The 21,874-nt window shown below is 44.5% G+C and overlaps 1 protein-coding gene across 1 annotated transcript in view; it reads right to left on the bottom strand.

The window, feature by feature from the left end:
* The window catches only part of FAM171A1 (family with sequence similarity 171 member A1), an 84,371-nt gene that overhangs the window by 3,655 nt on the left and 58,842 nt on the right, over positions 1-21,874 (bottom strand). The window contains exons 6-7 of the mRNA XM_083189391.1: positions 1,922-2,038; positions 1,119-1,233 (exon numbers count right to left, since the gene is read on the bottom strand). Of these exons, the coding sequence (XP_083045517.1) occupies positions 1,119-1,233; positions 1,922-2,038 (232 nt within the window). The remainder of the gene's footprint in view (positions 1-1,118; positions 1,234-1,921; positions 2,039-21,874) is intronic.

Raw genomic sequence — 21,874 nt, 5'->3', positions numbered from 1 at the left:
ATTTTTAAATACAACAATAGGATTGGCCTTAGGCCTTAAAGCTACCTACATACCGTAAGATCTTTTTAGGCGATATGGCCGTTTGACGGATAGGAATGACCAATCGTTTCAAAATGTAACATGTGTGGGCATTATGACGATGCAACGTGGGTGCCCGCGGGTCATTTATAGAGCCTGCTGATCCCTTCAGTACGCAGAAAGGTGAATGACCCGTCGTGCGGGATTCGGCCACATCGTGTAGACATGATGAATGATGTGGCCATGGGAGTAGTGTGCTGGGAACAACTCCAGGTGGAAGTGCGATAGAAGTTGCGGCTAGTCAAAGAGTGATTTCAGATAGGCTTTGAGGATTGTTTTCTTGTATGGATATTACTATTTATTGTATAGCCAACTGGAGTTTCAAATAGGTTACTATAAATTATTTTCCATTCTTGTGAGTTTTTAGCATTTTATTTTTAGGGCTAAAAATGGTTTAGGATATTACTGGATTACATTTAATGGGTTTTTTCAAAGTAGACCATCTTTAATAACAGACTTTTTAAAAATTATTATTATTTGACCACCGTATTCGTGAAACACCAAAAGAATGAACAAAACAACCCCCCCCTTCCCCCCCCCCCCCCAAAAAAAATTTGCTGCTTGGTGGTATAATTTCACAAGCACGGAGAACCTCCTTTTATGTTCACTATAAAAAAAAAAAATACAAAAAAAAAAAAATACTAAAAAAAAAATCAGGGGTATCAAATTAAACCAACATTTTTCTGTCCACAAATTGTTAGTTTTTTTTCCTCACAAAAAACACATAGGTCCGCAACTTTTTTTTATATCCTATGTATTGTCGCAATTGGAGTACAAAGGGCTCTTTAAAACAAATTTGGTTTTACCCTGCCTGAGACACCAAAACATCCTTGATAAGTTAACTGGGCGGTCCTGAGCAATGTATTCAGCCAATAGGATCCCCCCTATGGAGGCAGACTGGAATCATTAAATTTATACATCGTGTTCTAAGTTTACAGAACAACACCCAGTCCATCCGTAGGTTTCACCGCTACACCATATACTGTACACAGGTTTATCGGTAGCATACAGGAGGTATACAATTGGACACATAGGCTTACCTGCAGTAATACAGCAGCAGGCAGAACAGGACCAGCAGAATGAACACAATCCCTCCTAATATAGCCAACAGGAAGTAGGTGTGATAGCTTGTGATGTCCTGTGTCACTACTGGATCTGAAAGCCAAAAAGTAACCAGTGAGATTAGCTTTCTCTATCGGGATAATGGGAACTTGATTAATCGGGAATGTACAGAAGACTGGTTTAGGGATAGGCTGCTGCGGGGAGTGGATAGGGTTCGGTTGCATTATTGAGGTGAGGGTGGTTTAGAGCTAGGCTGCAAGAGGGGAGGGTTAGGGGTAGGGTTTGTTTAACTGCTGGCACCTGTCGGAAATATGGCAGTCGGGATAGCGGTGTCGGTATTCTGATCTCGTAACCAGCCCGATTAATCAGTATACAGAACCTAGGTACTGAGCCAAGGGTGTGAGGGGGCTGGCGGCAGTGGGGAGGTATAGTCATGCTGCACCCACAGAATGGCCATCGTTAACAAGGACCTCCCTGTTTAGTCGAGGGAGGGGGTAGTTAAGGACACTTGGGAGTCCGCATCATTAACGTCATTGAGTGTACACACTAGGCGATATTGTTCACAATATTGCCTAGTCTGTATGGGGCTTTAGAAGAAAGTGAGATATCTAGAGTTAAAGTCAAATTAACAGAACTTTCTACTTATATTAATATCCGTAAAGAGACGAACAATATTTAACAATAATATTGTTGATCCCTAGGTCATAACACCTTCACCCATAAAGAATAAAGAACACACCCAATCTCTCCCCTACTTTATAAAATTCCTCCGCCTTCATACCTGGGTTTGATGGGGACATGGCGGCGACCCAGTATCCCATCTGCGGTGCAATGTATGTCCAGGTGAGCTGGTTTCCCTCCTGCTGGATGATTCCGATGCTACTCTTCACCCATGTTCCTGTTACAGGACAGACAGGAAGAGTGTTAGCTTGTGCAGTGGTGCAACACAATGTCTTACAAGGCAGAGTAGGAAGGTTAATGGCGGCACTGAGAGACTTGCGGGTAGCATGACCGTAATGAACCAGATATGCAGAAAGTAAATGACCTTCACATTAATGCTACAACATGTGCACAGTTCTGCTCATCTGCCATCAGCTGGTACAGTCACGTACCAGACCACAAGTATCAATAGTGTGGCATTCAGGTGTCCTAGAGTTACGAGTCTAGCGGGTCTGTGTAAATGCAGTCTGACTCTTGTATTTGTTCTGTGTTCAGTTTCACCTGTCATATAATTAGGCAATTAGCCTTGTGTCAGGCTGCGCACCTGCAGTTACTTTCCTCATTAAGGGGGCTTGTCCATTCTAGCTGTTCTGATTGGACATTGCTTTCTATATTACCCAGCCTGCCCTAAGCTCTGTGCTGGTTATACTGCTTGCGTCAAGCCATTGCACATGCATGCTTTCCTGACCAACCCTTATGCTGATGTCTCCTGTACTTAGTCCTTGTCTGTATACCCTGATCCTACCCAGCCCTGAGTTTGTTTAACCCTTCATGTGCCTGTGCTGTGTTTGGTCCTGTTTGTCTCAGTTGATACTTGCGCCAATAGAGCTTCTGTTTATGAACCTGTGTTTTCACCCATTTGTCTGTCTGTAACCAGAACTGCCCCACAGTCCGGTCCTGCTGTAGGTCAGGGTTGCCTACCTTACCCTCTCCTTCAGGGAGAAAATGCTTTGTTCCTGGACTTCCCTGGTAATGTAGGATTACCAGCACCTGTGGTGAAACACCTTTCTTATCAATTACCTGGCTCCCCACAGGTGATGGTAATTATACTTTACCAGGGAAGTCCAGGAACAGAGCATTTTCTCCCTGAAGGAGAGGGCCAGGTAGGCAACCTTGATGTAGGTACTTGTATCTACCTGCCTGTGCCGGCTCTGCTCCGCAATCCGGTCCTGTTCCTTGTCTGCCTGTCCTGTATTGCATTTAGACACTGCACCTCTAACACCATTGTGGTTCAGTACCCAGTGCTTAGTAATTCCATCTCCAGTGCTGTGGTGCTCGTGTATACAAGCTGCTGCAGTGGTCCTGTGCTAGTCGCACATGGTAGTGTGCTAATTTAGTATTTGTCTTGTGTGTCTGGTCCTTCCTTTTGTGTCCCAGTCTGACTCCAGTCCTGTGTTTGCCTTGCCCAGCCTCCTGTAGCAGCCTTGTCCCCTCAAAAGTCCTGGCGGCACTGGGGTTGGGGTGAACCTAATTAACCCCTTCGAACGTGGCTGTTATAGGTGAAGCCTCAGCCTGCAGGAGGCTTTAAGGACTGCTGGGCAAGTGCAACAGCGCCACCTATACCACCTTGGTGGCATCCCTTACACCTAGTTATGTAGCATGTCAATACCCATGTTATGCTACAATGTGGGAGAATCCAAGGCATGCAATGCACAGCTTAACCACTGGGTGGCGAATGCTCCACTGATTGATACAGTACTGAATGCAATACAGCAGCAGTGGTTGGAGATCTGTACCAGACGGGCCAATCACATACGCTACTACAGTGTCCAGCTGGATAGTATACATATACTGTAGAGAGATGTCTTTACTGCCAATCACTGCAGATATTGTCGCTAGCAAACTTTCTCATCATGACCCAACATGTTCAATATCACGGAACTGGCGGTGGTGTAAAGACGCACTTTAAGCTTTCAATAAAAGAAGATTCTGACATGTAGTGTTGCGTGACCCTACCTGCTAATCTACTATAGGGGTGTGGTATAGCTCGCAGACAATGTGTAAGTTGACATTGAAAAAAGGTCAACACAAGATTTATTACAACACTGAAAAGGTCAACACAAAAGTTTGATAGTTTTTCACTTTTTTTTTTGGTGTAAATATTAACACCTGAACAAGTGGACCACCAGTTAGTGTACCGCTTCGCTCACCACGCTTTTGGGTCACTATACTATTTTTAAAGTATGAAAAACCAAAACACTGAAAAATGACCATTGTGATGTTGACCTATTGCTTGTGTCAGTTTTGACCATGTCGACAACCTGGTATGGCTGATCAGCCATACTGATACACTGCTACAGGCACTGAACAGCAACTCACAGACAACAGTGTAAATATTCTTATTGGTGGCTTGTTCCTGGGTTTGATTGTCATTAAGGACAAGGGCCATGAGCAACGTGATTTCGTAATCTATTACTTTCTCTACAGTTTACATTTTTAAATGTCACTTTTGCATTTACTCTACACGTCAAACATGGCAAAGATTTTCTTCTTATTGCCACCATACTGTATCTTACCCAAGCTGCCTCCACATGCACATTTAAAGCTGGGCACACATTGGGCAGGATGCAGTAACATCCGCAGCCCCTGTCCGCCGCACATCGCTGGCTACCGCATAGATAATAAATTGCATATGCACTAACATATCGCAAAGGACAGCTCTTGCGTTAAGAGCTACCCTTTTGCGATGCACCTGGCGATGTTTGAGTGTGTCCTCGCCCGCTCTCCCCCCTCCTCCTGCCCGGTAAGCCTCCTGCTCAGATGGCTGCAGGGACTGCTGGGCTCCACCTCCTCCTCCCTGCACCCGGAAGAGGTGCAGGGAGGAGGAGGAGGAGGAAGTCACTGGTCCGGGCAACACAGCAGGAGGCTGCCTGGACACAGGTGAGGGGAATGGGCGGTGGAGGTCGTGCGGAGTGGTGTAGGATGAATTAAGAAGCCCATAGCTTTTGCTGGTGATACTTCCCCGCAGTGGAAACCGTGCGTGCGGCCTTTTTTTGCATCCCAAAATGCGGTAAAAATCCAATAATGTTTTTTTTACTGCATTTTTCCTTTTGTGCATCCAGCCAATTATCCGCCCCTGCAGAGGATATGATTTCCCTTGAATTCCCAAACAAATGATATTGTGCATACACACTGGGCGACTTTACAAAAGATATCGCCAGTGGCCACATCTAGGAGTCAAGCGGTCGTCGACGAGATCTTCAGATATCATGTACAGACAACAGGATGTCATTAATGACCTGCGGAGAATGACAGCCCTGGCAACGAGCAATTAGGTAAAAAAAAAATATATATATATATATATATATATATATATATATATATATATATATATATATATATATATATATATAAAATAAATGTATGGGGGTTGGGCACTCGAATTTTTTTGCCATGGGGGTACAAAATTGCTAGTTACACCACTGCCCACACTTCTGGGGGGCCCAATAGCAGCACTGCATAAATGAATGCATTTTACAAAGCCTCTAGCACCCCTCCTCCACTAGGAATAAAGGATACACAATCATTTGAAAAACACAGACACTGCAGCAGCCTTAGTGTGTCCACTAGGTGGAGCAGTTGCCTTAAACACGTATAACATTGCGGGTATGTCAATTCATTGGAGGAGTAGAGTACTCCATCTTTCAGCATCATATTGTTACCAGAAACAATTAGGAGGTAGAGGGTTTGGGGAATTATAGGATGCTCCAACAAAATGCTAATCCTATGCATAAAAAAATAAATAAATTCTATGATCAAAATAAAAGCATATGTAAAATAAATATAAAATGAAACATTTTTACATTATACAGTAGTGCTAGAATACATACATACTGTACAATGCAACTGTAATCATCACGTGGCTGTTTATGAACACACTTTGCCATTGGCTGGTGGCAACAATGTCACACGGACACGTATGTAGCATGGAAAGCTGAGTTAGCAATTTTTGACGTTAATTATGGTAATTAGGCCATCATTTTGCTCAATTATGCTAATTAGCTTTCAATTATGCCTCCTGAGGGTCCCTCATCTCTCAGGGAAGGCAGACCGTCAAGTCAGCTTGGCCAACACACATTGAAATGTAGACAGTCAATCCCCCAACAATTACCAGAGACATCAGCGAGGTATGAGGCAAAACGTGTCTCGGGCTCCTAGTGAGCAGATCAGCTGCATCCTCAAACACTAGCCCACAATATAGTGCACAAACTGCAGCAAATTCTTACTAACCAAACGCACCCCACAGGCAAATATAGCTGCCAGCGTTGATTAATGAGATATTGACCGTTGTTTTTAAAAAGGACAAAACGTTCTAGATTTTTTTATTATCTTGAACCAAAACGAGAACCTTTTTATGCTTAGACGGCAAGTAACCCTATCCCGATGTCTGGCCTGCAATATGCATCCTGCAAGCTCCAGCACTTTGCCATGGATAAAAGCATGGCCGCACTACATAATTTGCTTTAGAACATATGAAAATATCTCATCCTCATTTTTAGAAATTGAACAGATTGCACAGGCAGCGGATTTAAATATCCTGATTGCTATGACACAGCATACGGCTCGGATGAACCACTTTAATCTTTTGGCCTCCCAGCAGATGTTTAATCCTCTCCAATTATGGCTTCTCTCTATGGATCACATCTTCATACCGGCCGGAGCCTCTTAACCCACTTGCGCACTGCGGGAGGGGAACGCTGCAGGGCACATTCGCACACGGTTCAGTGGCTTCCCCCCTATATGTGCTTCCCGAACCACAGAGCAGTCACCAGTCAGTCACATTCTGCAGCAGGAAGGACCCCCGTTCCTCTCTTGTTTTCACATCTGCTCCACAAGTTTCCCGTCTATCATCTATTTATCCGCTTGACATGACAATTAACTGCATTAAGGCCATATTGATCAAAGAGAAAGTAGCCCTAATATCCCGGAAACACATTTTATAAATATTTATTAGGTCTTCTATACCATACCCAATCACAGGCCAGAACCTAAGTAGCTTAATTAGTCAAAGGCTGCTTTATTGTTCAAAGAAAATCAAACCTATAAATATTTTTTGTATGTGCAATTATGCTCAATTTTTTAAACGAAATTCCAATATTACAGCATAAGGCCACAACCTCGGTTTTATTTTTACACACGGTTGTAGATTACATGTTTACTCTCGTTACTTTTAAAATAAGTTTCACATAAAATTTACTAAAGGTTCATACACACTGGGTGATTTTTTTCAACTTTATTGCTCATTTTGGCTCTTCTGAGTGATAGTGTTTAAAATATTGCTCAGTGTGTATGCCCACTCCCGCGGGTCATTAACAACCCTTGTCGTCTGCGCACTCAGCTCAATTTGACTTATTGTCAACAACTGCATGTTCAGCGGAGAGGACCCGGTGACATCACTGAATAAAAACATTAACAATATCGGTCAGCGTGTGTGAGCTATATCGTTCGGGAGCACTGCTAATATCATTAAAGTATATCGGCAGTGCTCCAAATTGCCCAGTGTGCATGTGCCTTTAATCTAGGCTACAGCCCGTTTCACACACAAAGGTTTTGTACGTATGGAACAAAATTTAATTGTACGCTTTTTTTTTGTGGTACAGCAAAGCCCCATAAACAATACCTGATATTACAAAAGATATTGCTTCTTGTGCCCCTTCTAAGGGATATCAGTGGGCAGTACAGATGGTGTAATGGTTAGCATTACTGCCTCACATCACTGAGGTCATGGGTTCGATTCCCTAATGTGCAGAGTTTGTATATTCTCCCCGTACTTGCGCGGGTTTCCTCCGGTTTCCTCCCACAACAACAACTCCACTTCTATAAACCCGATTTAGTACAAATACAACTATGGGTGGAAATTCAAATAGCTGCCATGAATCACTGTGGATAATTGGCCCCCAGGGAGTAATTCAATTATCCCCGATAGCGGCACAAGTGAATCAAAATACCCCCCAAAAATGATGTTTGTTCGTGGCTACAATCCATGTGGTTTTTTTTGCATTGGAAAGGGGCAGATCACGCATGTCCCATCTATGGCCCTCCAGCTGTTGTGAGACTACAAGTCCCATCATGCCTTGCCACAGTTTTACTATTAGGGAATGCTAAAACTATGGCAAGGTGCTCTGGGATATGTAGTTTCACAACAGCTGGAGGGCCACAGTTTGGACATGCCTGGGGTAGATCGTTCCTTGAAATCGAATTGCCACCCAAAAAACAGCAACAAAAAAAAGCCTGTTTTTTATGGATATGGGTCGACCAAAATTAAGGTGGACATACATTGGGTCGACCACTGAAGGTCGACACGCTTAAGGTCGACAAGGTTAAAAGGTTGACAAACGCATTAGGTCAACATTGGCAAGGTCGACATGTTTTTTCACAGGGTTTTTTTTGTCCTTAATGTCGACATAGTCAACATGGACACCATATCGGTGAACTGCGTCCCCTCGCATGGCTCGCCATGCTTCGGGCACAATTCTATTCTCCCCCCATGCCCTACTGTCAACCTACTGCTTGTGTCGACCTTAGGCATGTCTGCCTTTTTCCTGTGTCGACCTAAGGCATTTCGACCCCAATGTATGTCAACCTTTATAGTATCGACTTAACAATCGAACTTTTTGATTTGCCCCCATAATTTAATTTGATCATAAAAATACATATATACCCCCCCCCCCCCCCTCCACTTCCAACATACTAGTTTCGGTCAATCCCATTTTAATGTATATCTATCTGTACAGTGGATTTACATCCATAGTAACAGAAACCATTTGCAAAACTGCTCGGTAATTGTGAATATTTAATCATCCCGGGCGTGTTAAATACTCGCTCCTTTGACATGACAACTGTTCCTTTGTATGAATCAACTGTCCCCGAGTGCCATCTGACATCTAAGGAATTGTCATGCTAATTGTCATTCACGTGTCAGGCGCTACAAGAATCCATTTCATCTTCACATTTGGCAAATCACCTGCAAATCTTAGGGGGGGGGGAGAAAACAACATATTTACATAATCTTACATTGTTTGCTAAACCCCAGATGTTCCGTTCTAAACATGAAAAAAAAAAACATAGATAAGAAAATAAAAAACACAACAAGGAAACACTGAAGAAGTTTGTACCAACAGAAATCTCTTTGTAGTGTAAATCAGCAAAAATGCAGAAAAACAGCCTCTAACAGAACTGTGACATCCGAGTCGTTCGGAACGGATTAATATTTAATTAGCAATGAATATCGTATTCTGTATAGAAAGCATAAAAAGCAAACATCATCCCAATCATACATTATAGAGCGAAAACAAATCAGCAACTCCAAAAGATCCATAAGCCTGAAAAGTGTTGGAAGATCTTGAAATATTTTAAGTATTTAACGGGAAACTGAAGATAATGCAAAAGCCAATGGATGAGCCGAACAGGAAGGCCACTTGTACAAACGTTAACCCTTTTTGTGTTTCCATAAAGTGGTTTAAAAAAAAAAAAAAAAAAAGAAAGTGGTTGCTATGGTTCCAATGGTCCACTTTAACCAATCAGCTTTGAGGTAGCTATAAGAAACTTCTCCACTCTTTTCCCTGCATGATAAATTGACACATAAGTCTTATACGGTGTGACTGTTGAACCAATTAGAATGTTTTAAACTTACTTAACCACGTGTGGAACAAAAAATGTCTGCAGATATCATCCAAACTCAGATCAGGTTCGATCACAAAGCATCAGTTTGCTTGACAATGTCACCATGATGATGACCAGTAACGGGTGGTTGTGTCTTTCATACAAATTGGTATAGCTTCCATATATTTGTTTGTGGTATTGCATGCGTACCTCACGTGCGATACCCAGCCGCTGGGCTCCTGGATGGCAGGATGGCATGCGATACATCGTATGCTTTGCCATTGACTGTCATAGGATCCCAAAAATTCTTGTGGCAGCCATGGAGTTCTCTGGATCCGATCCAATGCGCCCGACACCATGCATTGCAGCGGAAGTAAAACGCATACGATTTGACAAATTTAACATGATCTCTTGGCCTGATGCACTGGAATCAGGTAAAAAGGGCCCAAATCCTACAAGTGTATGGGCACCTTTACAGCCAATCTATACCAACACATGTATGGGCTCTGTAAGATCATATGGAATCTAGGGATGTGCGTGAAAACAATATGCAATTCTCCCAGATGCTCCAATAATCATTGGTTTCAGCTCAACGGTATACGATAATGGGAAGTGCACACAGGGACCATTAACAGCTCCAACAGCATTAGAGAATAGCAGCACTGAACCGTCTTCACATTCGGAGACTTGGATCGTGAGTGCAATATCAGTTAAAACCGAGGATGTATAGCTGTGGTTGGGTTTACAATGCAGTAACGTCAGACACAGGGCCAATGCACTAAGCTTCAAAAGTTATAAAATCGAGAGTGATAAACTGCCAGCCAATCAGCTCCTGCCTGACATTTTTCAAACAGAGTCTGTGACATGGCAGGTAGGAGCCGATTGGCTGGCTGTTTATCACTCTCCCTTTATCCCTTTTGAAGTTTAGTGCATCTGGCCCTAAGCCAGGGATGGGGAACCTTCGGCCCTCCAGCTGTTGCTGAACTACACATCCCAGAATGCTTTGCTACCGTTTTAGCATGGCCATAAAGCAAAACTGTAGCAGTGCATGCTGGGATGTGTAGTTCAGCAACAGCTGGAGGGCCAAAGGTTCCGCATTCCTGCAAATTCACAATTTATCCAGCAGGATAAGAACTTCTGTACAGAGAACCCTCCTTTACCACACTGCTCAGTCAGCAGAGGGGAAAACAAAAAGGATCAAATGACAATTTTAAATTAATTGGCCAAATTACAACACATGACATTTTCATTTGGCCAGTAGGGATGTCACTATTTATATGGTTAGATTATACCTAATTAGGTACACAGTGACTGAAGTGCTGCGCGGCATTATACAGATTTCCGAAGAAAAAAAAACCATGGCAAATGGAGATCACCGACGTTGTATAATAAATAGTAGCTAGTGTGACATCTGTTCCTTCATTTAATGAGCCGAGGGGGTGAGAATTGAAGCACCAAACAGAATTAGCCGGCTGACATCTACAGCACTGACAGACCCCAGTATAAGACATGGAATTGTAATCCGTCATTTGGAGTTTGATCAGTCACATATATTCGGTTTTTATAAATTTGGTTTTAAACAGAAAGCACCTTTATGAGCATGTGTCAACTTTCTTTCCTAAAATCGTTATCTCTTTTTCAATACTTCTCTGGAGGGTAAACAAATACATTTGCCACAATGCCACATCTCTTATGCAGGGTGCACACTAAAGGATATGCTGCCAAAAGAACAATCTAATGTTTAAACAATGAAAGATATCGTTTAACTATATTGTTCAGTGATCACGTGACCCCCACCGAACATGAAATCGCAGACGAGATTGTCAAATTTGACGCATGTCGGGTGAAATTGGGCCAAATCGCATTTGTTTGACGCTGTCCCATATGCATCGGGTCGGAGTCAGAGGTCGGATGTAATTGTATGTTCAGCCTTCTTCGGTACATCGCCGATGCTTTCTAGCTTCCAAGGGAGGTAGGACTCCCTTGGTGGGGGGAGTCGGGTGCATTCAAGGGAGGTAGGACTCCCTTGGTGGGGGGAGTCGGGTGCCTTCAAGGGAGGTAGGACTCCCTTGGTGGGGGGGAGTCGGGTGCCTTCAAGGGAGGTAGGACTCCCTTGGTGGGGGGAGTCGGGTGCCTTCAAGGGAGGTAGGACTCCCTTGGTGGGGGGAGTCGGGTGCCTTCAAGGGAGGTAGGATTCCCTTGGTTTGGGGAGTTGGGTGCCTTCAAGGGAGTCGGGTGCTTTCAAGGGAGGGCTCAGTGGCAGCTCCCCGGGAGTCCTACCATATGCAATAAATTGCATCGGTTTTGGCACTTGATGTGCCAACTCAGATGTTAGCCCTACTGGGGAGTTCCCGGGGGAGCTCAAGGTAAATCGGGTCCGACTTGCCCTTTATTATGGGGGGAGATTTATCAAAGCTCTGAGGGAGATGAAGGTTGTTATAACTGCACAATGGTAACATACACCAGTATACTTGTAGACCTGGTAGAATATGCACAATTATTGATGCACTGTACCCCAAGTTAGGGTCTTTATACATGAGCGCCAATATATCACGTATAGCTACAAAGGCATATATGAAGGGCAGTCCTGTGCAACATGTCAGTTCATCTCACGTAAACATTTTCTAACTGGCATTGATCGTATACGGTTTATGTTTAATACCGGGATTACTGGGAAGGCGTTATCTGAATCAAAGCTAATCATCTTAAAAAAAATGAAGTTCCAAAAATAAAACCAAAACATTTAACAGCTCCAGAGATTTCTAAACGAATCCAATTAGTATCACACATCTTACTACCCCCCCAGGATTACTTAACATTCGGCTAAGCAGCAAACGCTCTTCCTAAAACTAATGTTTGAAAATGTTCCGTTTGCATTGTTTCTGTGCAGGACATGGCGGCATGCACAGTACTGACCAGCTGAATTCAAAAAGGTTTACATTTTCTTAGAGGAAGGATGGCTTAAATTACAAATGGGGGCAGTGACATACATTGAATGAGGATAATATCAAGGCATCTTATTATAAGATGAAGACCAATATTTTATTTTATACCCATTATATTCTCTTCTTAGTTTGCTGTAAAAATAATAATGCATAACCAGAGTATGAATGGGGTATATTTAACTACTTCTAAACCATATCTATCGCTTATCTTGTCTTGTATGTGGTTTATAAGATATGGGCCAGCTTTCTGTAAAAAAACAATGTTGCTGCAATTTTTTTGTACCTGTTACCCTCATTATGTGCAGCAGCTGATTTCTTCAGCCTTTTGAGTGACATATACAGTAAATATATGGTTTGCGAAGAGAGCCAAAGGTCTCTTCACACAACTGTCCTGGGTCAATGGATCAATTGAATTATACACGAGTGGGAAGAGTTGCCCTGGTAACCCAAACTTGTAGATCCTGGTAACCAGCCCCAATATGGTGAATCCAAATTTATCATAGATTTGGTATACAGCAGCACTTGTGCCAAGAGGGGATTCCCGGTTACTGAATTGTCCCCCAAGTGTGAAAGCTGCAGAGGGATACCTACTCTATAAAAAAAACTTCCCCTCCTACGCTGGGCTACACACTTTTGGGTCAATGGCTACTCTGATATGCATAACCCACCCTAACTAATCCAAATTCATCTACATCTCTTACATATCGCCATCATTTACCTACTCCACGAGCTAGTCCCAGAACCACCCCAAAGTAGTCAGGTTGCTCCTCTCCACCCTTTGTGGTGCTGTCATTTATTGTCCCCCAGGTCCATTTTCCTATTTAATGAATATGCTGCCTGGCTTACATAGTAGTCAATGTACTAAGTCTTGGAGAGAGTTACAGGTTGTGTTTGAAAAGTGACAGTTAGGGGCCAGCTGGCACTTTGGGGGTTGTTCTGGTTCACTCCTTCTGGCAAATTCCTTCTTAGATGGACAAAACCATGTGCACTGCAGGTGGGGTAGATGTTACTTGTGCAGAGAGAGTTAGATTTGGGTGGGGTTTTACATCAAAGGGAGATTTGTATTGCAGTGTGAAAATAAAGCAGTCACAAATATTCCCTGCACAGAAACAAAATAACTCACCCAAATCCGATTCTCTCTGCACCCGTTACATCTGCCCCCTGACAGGGGAGATGGCTGCGGGCCCTATACTTCCCCAGGGCCTTATTCTGTGGGGCCCTAGGTTTAGGGCCAGATGTGTCAAGCTTCAGAAAGTTTCTATATGGTAGGAAATATGGGATAGCTTGGCGCAGATTCATAAATAAAATGTGAGTTGTTTATATTTTAAAAACAACATTTTTTGCAGAATAAAAATTAAACATACAACGTACACATGGACACTTCTATCCAAACCCTGGGTACAGTTTATACAAGATATTTATACCTCACCCTATATGATGGTTGCAGTGGGCTTTCTCTTAAAGCAATAAGACCTGCGGCACCACCGCAGAAGGCTTGAGGGTAAGGGTCCCAGGGGGAAAGTGCAAATGCGTCCTTTCAAAGTGTCCAAGTGCCAAGAAAGTGCTGGTGCACTGGCAAGTTTAGCAGCAACGTGTTTTGGAGAATGCTTCTCCTTCCTCAGGCTGTGTAAAGTGCCTGTGCTGGGAGGGGTGCTTTATACCCCTTTACTACTATCAATTACAAATCAAATAAAGCACCCCTCCCTCCTATGGGAATATACCAGGCTGCACGTTCATAATTAATGCGCACTGATCACAAGTAACATTATAAAAGTGTAAGCTTCAAAAAGTGATAAACAACCAGCTCCCACCTGTTATTTTTCAAACCCAGCCTTTGGCATGACAGGTAGGAGCTGATTGGTTGGCTGTTTATCTAAATGTTATCACTTTTGAAGCTTGATACATCTGGCACTGGCATCTGGTCATCAATGAAAGCAGTAAACACTGCAACACTTGTTTTTAAATGTGGTATAACTCAAAACGGGTGTGGTATAGGGTTCCGACAGTCGGGATCCCGACAGTCATTAGCCCGACTGGCCGGACTCAGACAGCATGGGCAGGGCCGTAACTAGGGGGGGGCTGGGGGGGCACGCGCACCGGGCGCTGGAGGCAGGGGGCGCTGGAGGCAGGGGGACGCTGGTGTGACCAGCGGCAGCAGCGGGGAGCTAGCGCCGCAGCCGCTGCCACATCAAAGATGGCCACCCGCCGCCGCCCCCTCGTCTCCCCGCTCCCCCGCTGGCTGCCCTGCTCCCGTCCCCTCACGTCTCCCCCGCTGTGTATGCGGGAGAGACGTGCTGCTGCGGTGCTGCATATGCTGCTGGACCGCTAGCCAATGGCCGCTCGCGGTCCAGCAGCCACCAGTTGATTGGCTGCTGGACCGCGAACGGCCATTGGCTAGCGGTCCAGCAGCGGGAGTTAGAAATGTTAAAATCATACAGCACAGCAGCAGCACGTCTCTCCCGCGAATACAGCGGGGGATACGTGAGGGGACGGGCAGGCAGGCACAGGCACACTGACAAGCCTGCCTGCCTGTCTGCCTCCCGCAGGCGGGGGAGGGGGGGGTTCTATCCCCCTTGGCAACGAGCACACTGGCATTCTATCCCCCTTGGCAACGAGCACACTGGCACAGATCAATCCCCCTCGGCAACGAGCACACTGGCACAGATCAATCCCCCTCGGCAACGAGCACAGAGGCACAGATCAATCCCCCTTGGCAACGAGCACACTGGCACAGATCAATCCCCCTCGGCAACGAGCACACTGGCACAGATCAATCCCCCTCGGCAACGAGCACAGAGGCACAGATCAATCCCCCTCGGCAACGAGCACACTGGCACATATCTATCCCCCTTGGCAACGAGCAGAGGCACAGATCTATCCCCCTCGGCAACGAGCACAGAGGCACAGATCTATCCCCCTCGGCAACAAGCAAATTCAGTCCACCTTGGCATCGGCATGAAGCCCCTGGCATTGAGCATATAGGTAAGTGGCACTTATGTGTCAAATGTGTATGGTGTGTTATACAGTATGTCATGGGCATTGCGTCGTGTTATATAGTATGACATGGGCATTGCTTAGTGTTATAAAGTATGACATGGGCATTACGGAGTATTTATTTGTAATGGGCATTGCGGTGTTATATAGTATGTCATGGGCATTGCGTAGTGTTATATAGTATGTAATGGGCATTGCAGTGTTGTATAGTATGTAATGGGCATTACGGTGTGGCTGGGGGCATGGCTAGAGGCTCACAGAGCCTCTGGGTCATGCCCCCATAGCGGCAAAATGGGGGCGTGGCCTCGCAGGGGAGCAGTGATTATAGGCCACGCCCCCAAATTAGGCCACGCCCCCCGAAAATTTTGAAGACTGCCTTGCCCCGGGCGCCGGAAACCCTAGTTTCGGCCCTGGCATGGGGGCGCAACAAAGCCGCTTGTAGGCTTGCTGCGCTCGCCATCTATTCTATTCTCCCTCTATGGGGGTCGTGGACCCCCACGAGGGAGAAAAGCCGGTGGCCGGCGGGAACCCGTCTGTCGGTGTTTTAGCAGTCGGCACCCACTCAAACCACTCTATAGCAAAGAATGAGGCTCACACACAAAGTATGGGGACATCCTCCCGCATGCAACTAACCGGACATTTGCTTTCATGGTCTAACTTGCACTTATTAGACAATAGCTAATTGGATGTTAAGCACTTAAAATAACCCTAACTCGCATCAAGACAACAAAGAATTTGAGCAGTTCTTGATTCTTGACATTTTGCAATAACAGCAACGTCGTCATCAAAAGGGTTTCAGTTGCTTTTCGTAAGAGCCTGTGATGCGTATTGTGTTCATTCTTCTTCTTGTGTTAGTCTGTGTGTACCCCATTTAGTAACCAATCAGATCACTGGAAAGCAGGGTGCACTAGATATGGTGACATAGCAGGAGCAGAGTTCCCAGCAGCACAGAGTATCGGGAGATGGGTGTATTGCATGTTAAAGGGACAGCATCATGAAATAAGGATGTGGGGGGGGGGGGGGGGGGCAGAGGTAATTGTGATGCCCAATAGTTGGATAATGCACAAAATAATGAGTGCAGAACAATCCGCATGATAAAAGTTCATGCACCTAAATAATGCAATATGCTGATACTTTGCCTTTAACCCTTTGAGTGCCAACATTGCTGTAAGCGATCCTCAAAATATCTGTTAAAAAAATGCCAGCGTTGCTCACAGCGACTGGTTATTTTTGGGTGCAATATTTAACTAAACATCAATGAATTGACTTGGACGTAATAGTATTTATTTCTACTGAAAGAGCAGTCGCTGTGAGCGGCGCTGGCATTTTTTCCAGCTATTTTGAGGATCTCACAGCAACTTTGGCATTTAAAGGGTTAAAAGAATGGCAGTTCTATAAAACAAATGACTTTCCTAACAGCATATGCTTAAATTTAAAAAAAAAAAAAATTAATAAAAAAGTTACTGCATACATTTTACATGTTTTGCCAAGAGGCAAATTCATACATAAAACTGCAACAAAACCATCTTTGTGAAGCCGTGTTCATGTGATCTGCACCTCTGACGGCCTTAGGCATTTTTTTCTCCCTTTCCCGATTTAAATGTTAGAGCAGCCCAGTCATGTGACCCGATGTAATAATACGTTCAACTTCGGAAACTTGTAAAGAAAGTAAAAGGGTAACGAGTGCCCGCCCAGCTGCAGACCTGCAACAATGGTTTGGTTTGTTTGCAGATTTAACGGGAAGAAATGTTTTCCCTGTAAAGAGAAAATAACTCCCAAATGCCCCGTAAAAGTCACAGATTAATGTTCCAGTAAGCAGCCAACTAGCCCTATTCTTTATTCTGCCTCTGTGTAATAGGTCTGCTGCAGAGCTTACTGTTAAATCAAGAGCCACTAGTTTCCCTTTTCCTGCAATTCCTAGATTGCCTACTAAAGCTCCCAGGCCAATGTTATTCCAATGTCCTTATTACCTGTGCCATGACCTGGTGCCCACACACAGTGAATTACCTTCGATAGGCCCGGGCATGCTTAGCTAATATAGTTCCCAGAGGACGAAAAGGAATGTACAGTATCACACATTTGTTAAATCTGTGCCATGCAAGCACCCAGTATGTCAACAGTAAAAAAAAGTTGACATTATTTATTTTTTTATTAACAGTTTCTTATATAGCGCATACATATTCCTCAGCGCATGCACGTGATCATTAAGTCAACATTACAATCTTGACGGTCACAAGGATAACATCACATATATAGACTTAGGTTTAGATGGGCGTTAAAAATAAGTTTAGGTCTCTTATACCATAACAACGGTATGTTGACATTCAGTTCATGTCGACAATCCACACCCTGGAGAGACATTTACAGTAAGTGCTTATTTGAATTTTAATAGTTATCCTCAAGCCCCCATAAAATAGCTTTGTACTGCCTGTTGGCACAATAAGTTGCACTTCCATGGTTTCTTGTAATCTGGCAAGAAATCGCCACCACTGATCTCACGCTGGTTGTACTCGCACGCTGCCATACGGACTACAACTAGACTTTTTGCGTCAGCTGCGGACAGCTGGGAAAATATCCCACATAAAATGTCATTTTGAGGAGGTGTTATATGGTCTACCACCTTGTAGAAAAAGATTAAGTAGACACAAGTCTGAGGTCCAATATGACTATGGCCTATCACTGCCGAAAAATGATAGCCTCCAGCTGTTGCGAAACTACACATCCTAGCATGCCCTGCCACACTATTGCCGTTAGAAAATGCTAATACTGTGGCAGGGCATTCTGGGATGTGTAGTTTCGCAACAGCTGGAGGGCCACAGGTTGGACTTGTCTGACAGGTGTCCATGTCGACATTCGGGAAGAAAAAACATGAAAAACCCATTTCGACATTGACTGTCGACCTTCCCATTGTCTACCAAATGCTTGTGTCAAACTTCTGACCGTGTCGACATTAGCCATGTCGACCTATTCCAAGTCTTGACCTAAATTGAGTCGACCGAATGACACACACCCTGCTGAACCATCTCATCATCAAGAATCACATGGGAAAAGACTGACCAGGTTAAAACTTTTGAGTGCTCAGCAACAAAAAAAAAGTCTAAATTTCCTCCCAGCAAGAGACACTTTGTCCAGTCTCTATAACACCAGGAGGTGGCGAAGATCCAAACGTAGTATTAGCCAAGGGTCACTCCTGCAGAACGGGAAAGCTAATTCTGGAAATCTTAAGCAGTTTTGCACATCAAGGTTATTCTACTGGGGAGGATTTCAAAAGTCAAACAGAGGTGAAGAGCTCATTTCCTCTCAAAGTTATAATGATACAAAAAAATGTACATTAAACGTTCTGTATATTGTGGCATCACGATATCATACTTGCAGAGCTCTCCGGGAGAGGGCAGCCAGCTCTGTTAGGCGGGGTCATCGCCGGGAAAAAAAAAAAGCCAGCTTCGGGGTGGAGCCGCAGACGGGTTGTCCTGTTGGGGGTGTCTATGGTAATCGCATAATTTTAGCCACGCCCCCGCCATGCAGTGCCGGTATTTCAGGCATTGCACTGCAGGGGCGGGGCTAAAATTATGCGATTGCGTCATTTTACCCGCAAACACCCCTGCCGAGGGGCGATTCGCGGGAGATGGGGGGTTATGCGGGAGGGTTGCCCCCCTTTCCTGGACCCTCCCGGCTATATCGGGAGGGTAGGCAACCCTGCATTATATAAAACATTACATATTCTGTAATGTTCTATAATAGTGAAAATTAGACTTGAATGTTGTGTGTAGATTTAATTTGCCATGATATCAATATACGGTGATCAGGTCATTATACACCAGTTATTGCCCAGATTTGTCCTCTGCAATAATTATGCAACATGTAATGTGTGATCATTACTGGGGGTCCCAGGTATGCAATCCTCCGCTGCTCTTTACCGACAGCACTGAAGAGGAATCACGGGAGAACTTAAAAACCGTCAGGTCCGTTCGGACGATAACGACCATGGATTGCCGCGATCCCAGCCGTAGGTCGACAAACCGCAGCCGTTTTCGCAGACACGGGATGTCAGGTGGGACATCCCGTCTGCTGATTTGCTGTAGGGCAAACCGCAAACAAGCCAGGATAACAGGAGGGATCGACAGCCGTGACCCAGGATTGCATTCCCCCCTAAGCAGTCAAAATTTAATATGGTGATTGTTATTAGCCAGAGATGCCAGAATTGTCCCCAAACTTCCCCCTGTGCAACCCCATGGGTAGATGTATAGCTGGGTGCACACTTACCAATATCGTTTCCACAGCTGAGAAACGATATAATTGACTGAACCATCGGCTGGTGTGTACTCCATGAACCATGTTGTAAACAGATATCATCACATTGGTTGTGCAGCACAGCAAATGCAGATATATACGTAACATCTGAGGGTGTATACTGGCATCCAACCAACTGAGTGATCTAACCGGCATCAGAATCAAAAGTGTGTGCAAATATTCAAATGGGGTCCGATGGCGAATCAGGTGATTGATCAGCAAGTGTATATGCAGAATACAGTTTGTGAATAATCCTTACCAATTGTTCGATTGGTCAGCTGGTTGGTCAGGTGGCTGGTTAGCCCGATCAGCTGGATTGGCTAAAATAATCTCGGACACGTTCAGTGACAGTCTGTGCAGCACCTATAAATAAATGCTGCACGCGTAACGCAATTGTTAAGGGACCTACACACAGGGAGATGTTGCGGAGCGATCCGAGCAATGTAGATCACTCAGCAAGATCGCTGGGGACACCAGCCCTTACCAGTGATTAAGTAGATTTATCCAACATGCTGGATCTTAATTGTTCAATGATATCGCCGTGCAGGGCTGCACATCGCTACGCCACCAACACATGGCGCAATGAAGGGGCATTTTCTAAGCGATCTCGTGAGATCACTTAGAAAACGCCCTGAAATCACCCCGTGTGTAGGCCCCATTACGTTATAAAAGGTGACAGTATAAAGAGATGTATGCCTGTTTTAAACATTTACCAGAAGATCAACCTCTCTCTGCGAGTACTAATCCCCACCTCTGCTCTGTCGGCTGATCTCAGTTGTTGATCAGAGTCTGGGACCGGTTTGCTCAACAAACATATCATGGGCTATTCCAGAGAGCAGTTTCCTTAGTGATTAAATAAACACAGTGTGAAGAGGGCAGGTGTAGGTCATAGGAATCTTAATGGGCCACAGATATTAATGCATTATTACTGGAGATCCTTATCTACTGTTTTGTTGGCTACGGTTAGGTCAATATATTAGCTAGCCATCAAGTACCCCATGGCTAAGTATATTTAAGTAACCTACATCCGTTATGTTATCTCTGAGCATTATGCACACACACACACATTATACATATTAGTTACACTTATCTACAGCTATTGTTTCCTTTGAAGAATGATTCAATATAGAGGAATCAGAAACATCAAAATTGTATCCGTCATCAACACACAGCAGACACATCGTAGGCTGGACCAATATCCATTGGGCCTCATTCAGATGCGGACAGCGGTGCTACGTATTGTGCATAGTACAGGTCTGCGACACGGACAGTGAGTGACAGTCTGATGCCATTTGGGGGCAGTGACTGCCTCCATTTCTCAAGACTGAGATGCGTTGCCGCTGTTGTGTGGGAGGAACATGGCCTTTTTGTTGCATCCGTGGCTTCCAGCTGGCACGACACTGTCTGCTAAGCAGCAGCTGGGAGTGCCATAGTAGTCCTTACACTGCTGCAGCAGCAGCAGCGATAACCGCTCCAACCAAATCTGAGTCAGACCAACTGTGCCCCAAGGTCACTTGGTTCAGCTCACAGCATGGCCGCCCAAACCGTACCGAGGTGACTGGGCATCTTAGAAGCGGCAACTAAATGGTTAATAATTATAACTAAAAGCAAATTGGCAGCTAAAATGGCAGGAAGGATATAGCTGGGGAAAACGGCCCAACTCCGAAAATGTAAACTATAACACAAAGGAAACCTTTTATAAACACAACTAACTTTTCTCAATTGTCAGCATTACAAAACCAGCATGAAAGATACACAAAGAAGTTTGGGACAGGACGACAGCAACAAAAGTTCCCAGAAAAATAAGACAAACCCCCCCCCGCGCTTTAATTACATTTCCACAACGAAGTTAAAAATTAACGAATATCTAAACCATGTGACAGGAGTTTCCTGATGACATCATAATTGCATTATCATAACCTAAATCTCATATCCTGAGATGGTCAGTATGGCTGGGTGCTATTGGAAGATTAGCGTGGAAACAAAAGGGATTATTCTGGTTCACTCGCAAAGGCAAATTCCCTCTCTAATGGACAAAACCATGTTCACTTCTGGTGGGACGGGTGTAGCATGTGCACAGAGTGTTAGACATGGGTGTTAGATTTTTTCTGTGCAGGGTAAATACTGGCTGCTTTATTTTTACACCGCAGTACAGATTTTTTCTGTGCAGGGTAAATACTGGC

The sequence above is a fragment of the Crinia signifera genome, chromosome 5 (assembly GCF_055691185.1).
Source record: "Crinia signifera chromosome 5, ASM5569118v1, whole genome shotgun sequence".
Taxonomy (NCBI): Eukaryota; Metazoa; Chordata; class Amphibia; order Anura; family Myobatrachidae; genus Crinia; species Crinia signifera.
This window is presented reverse-complemented; position numbering and strand designations above follow the sequence as displayed.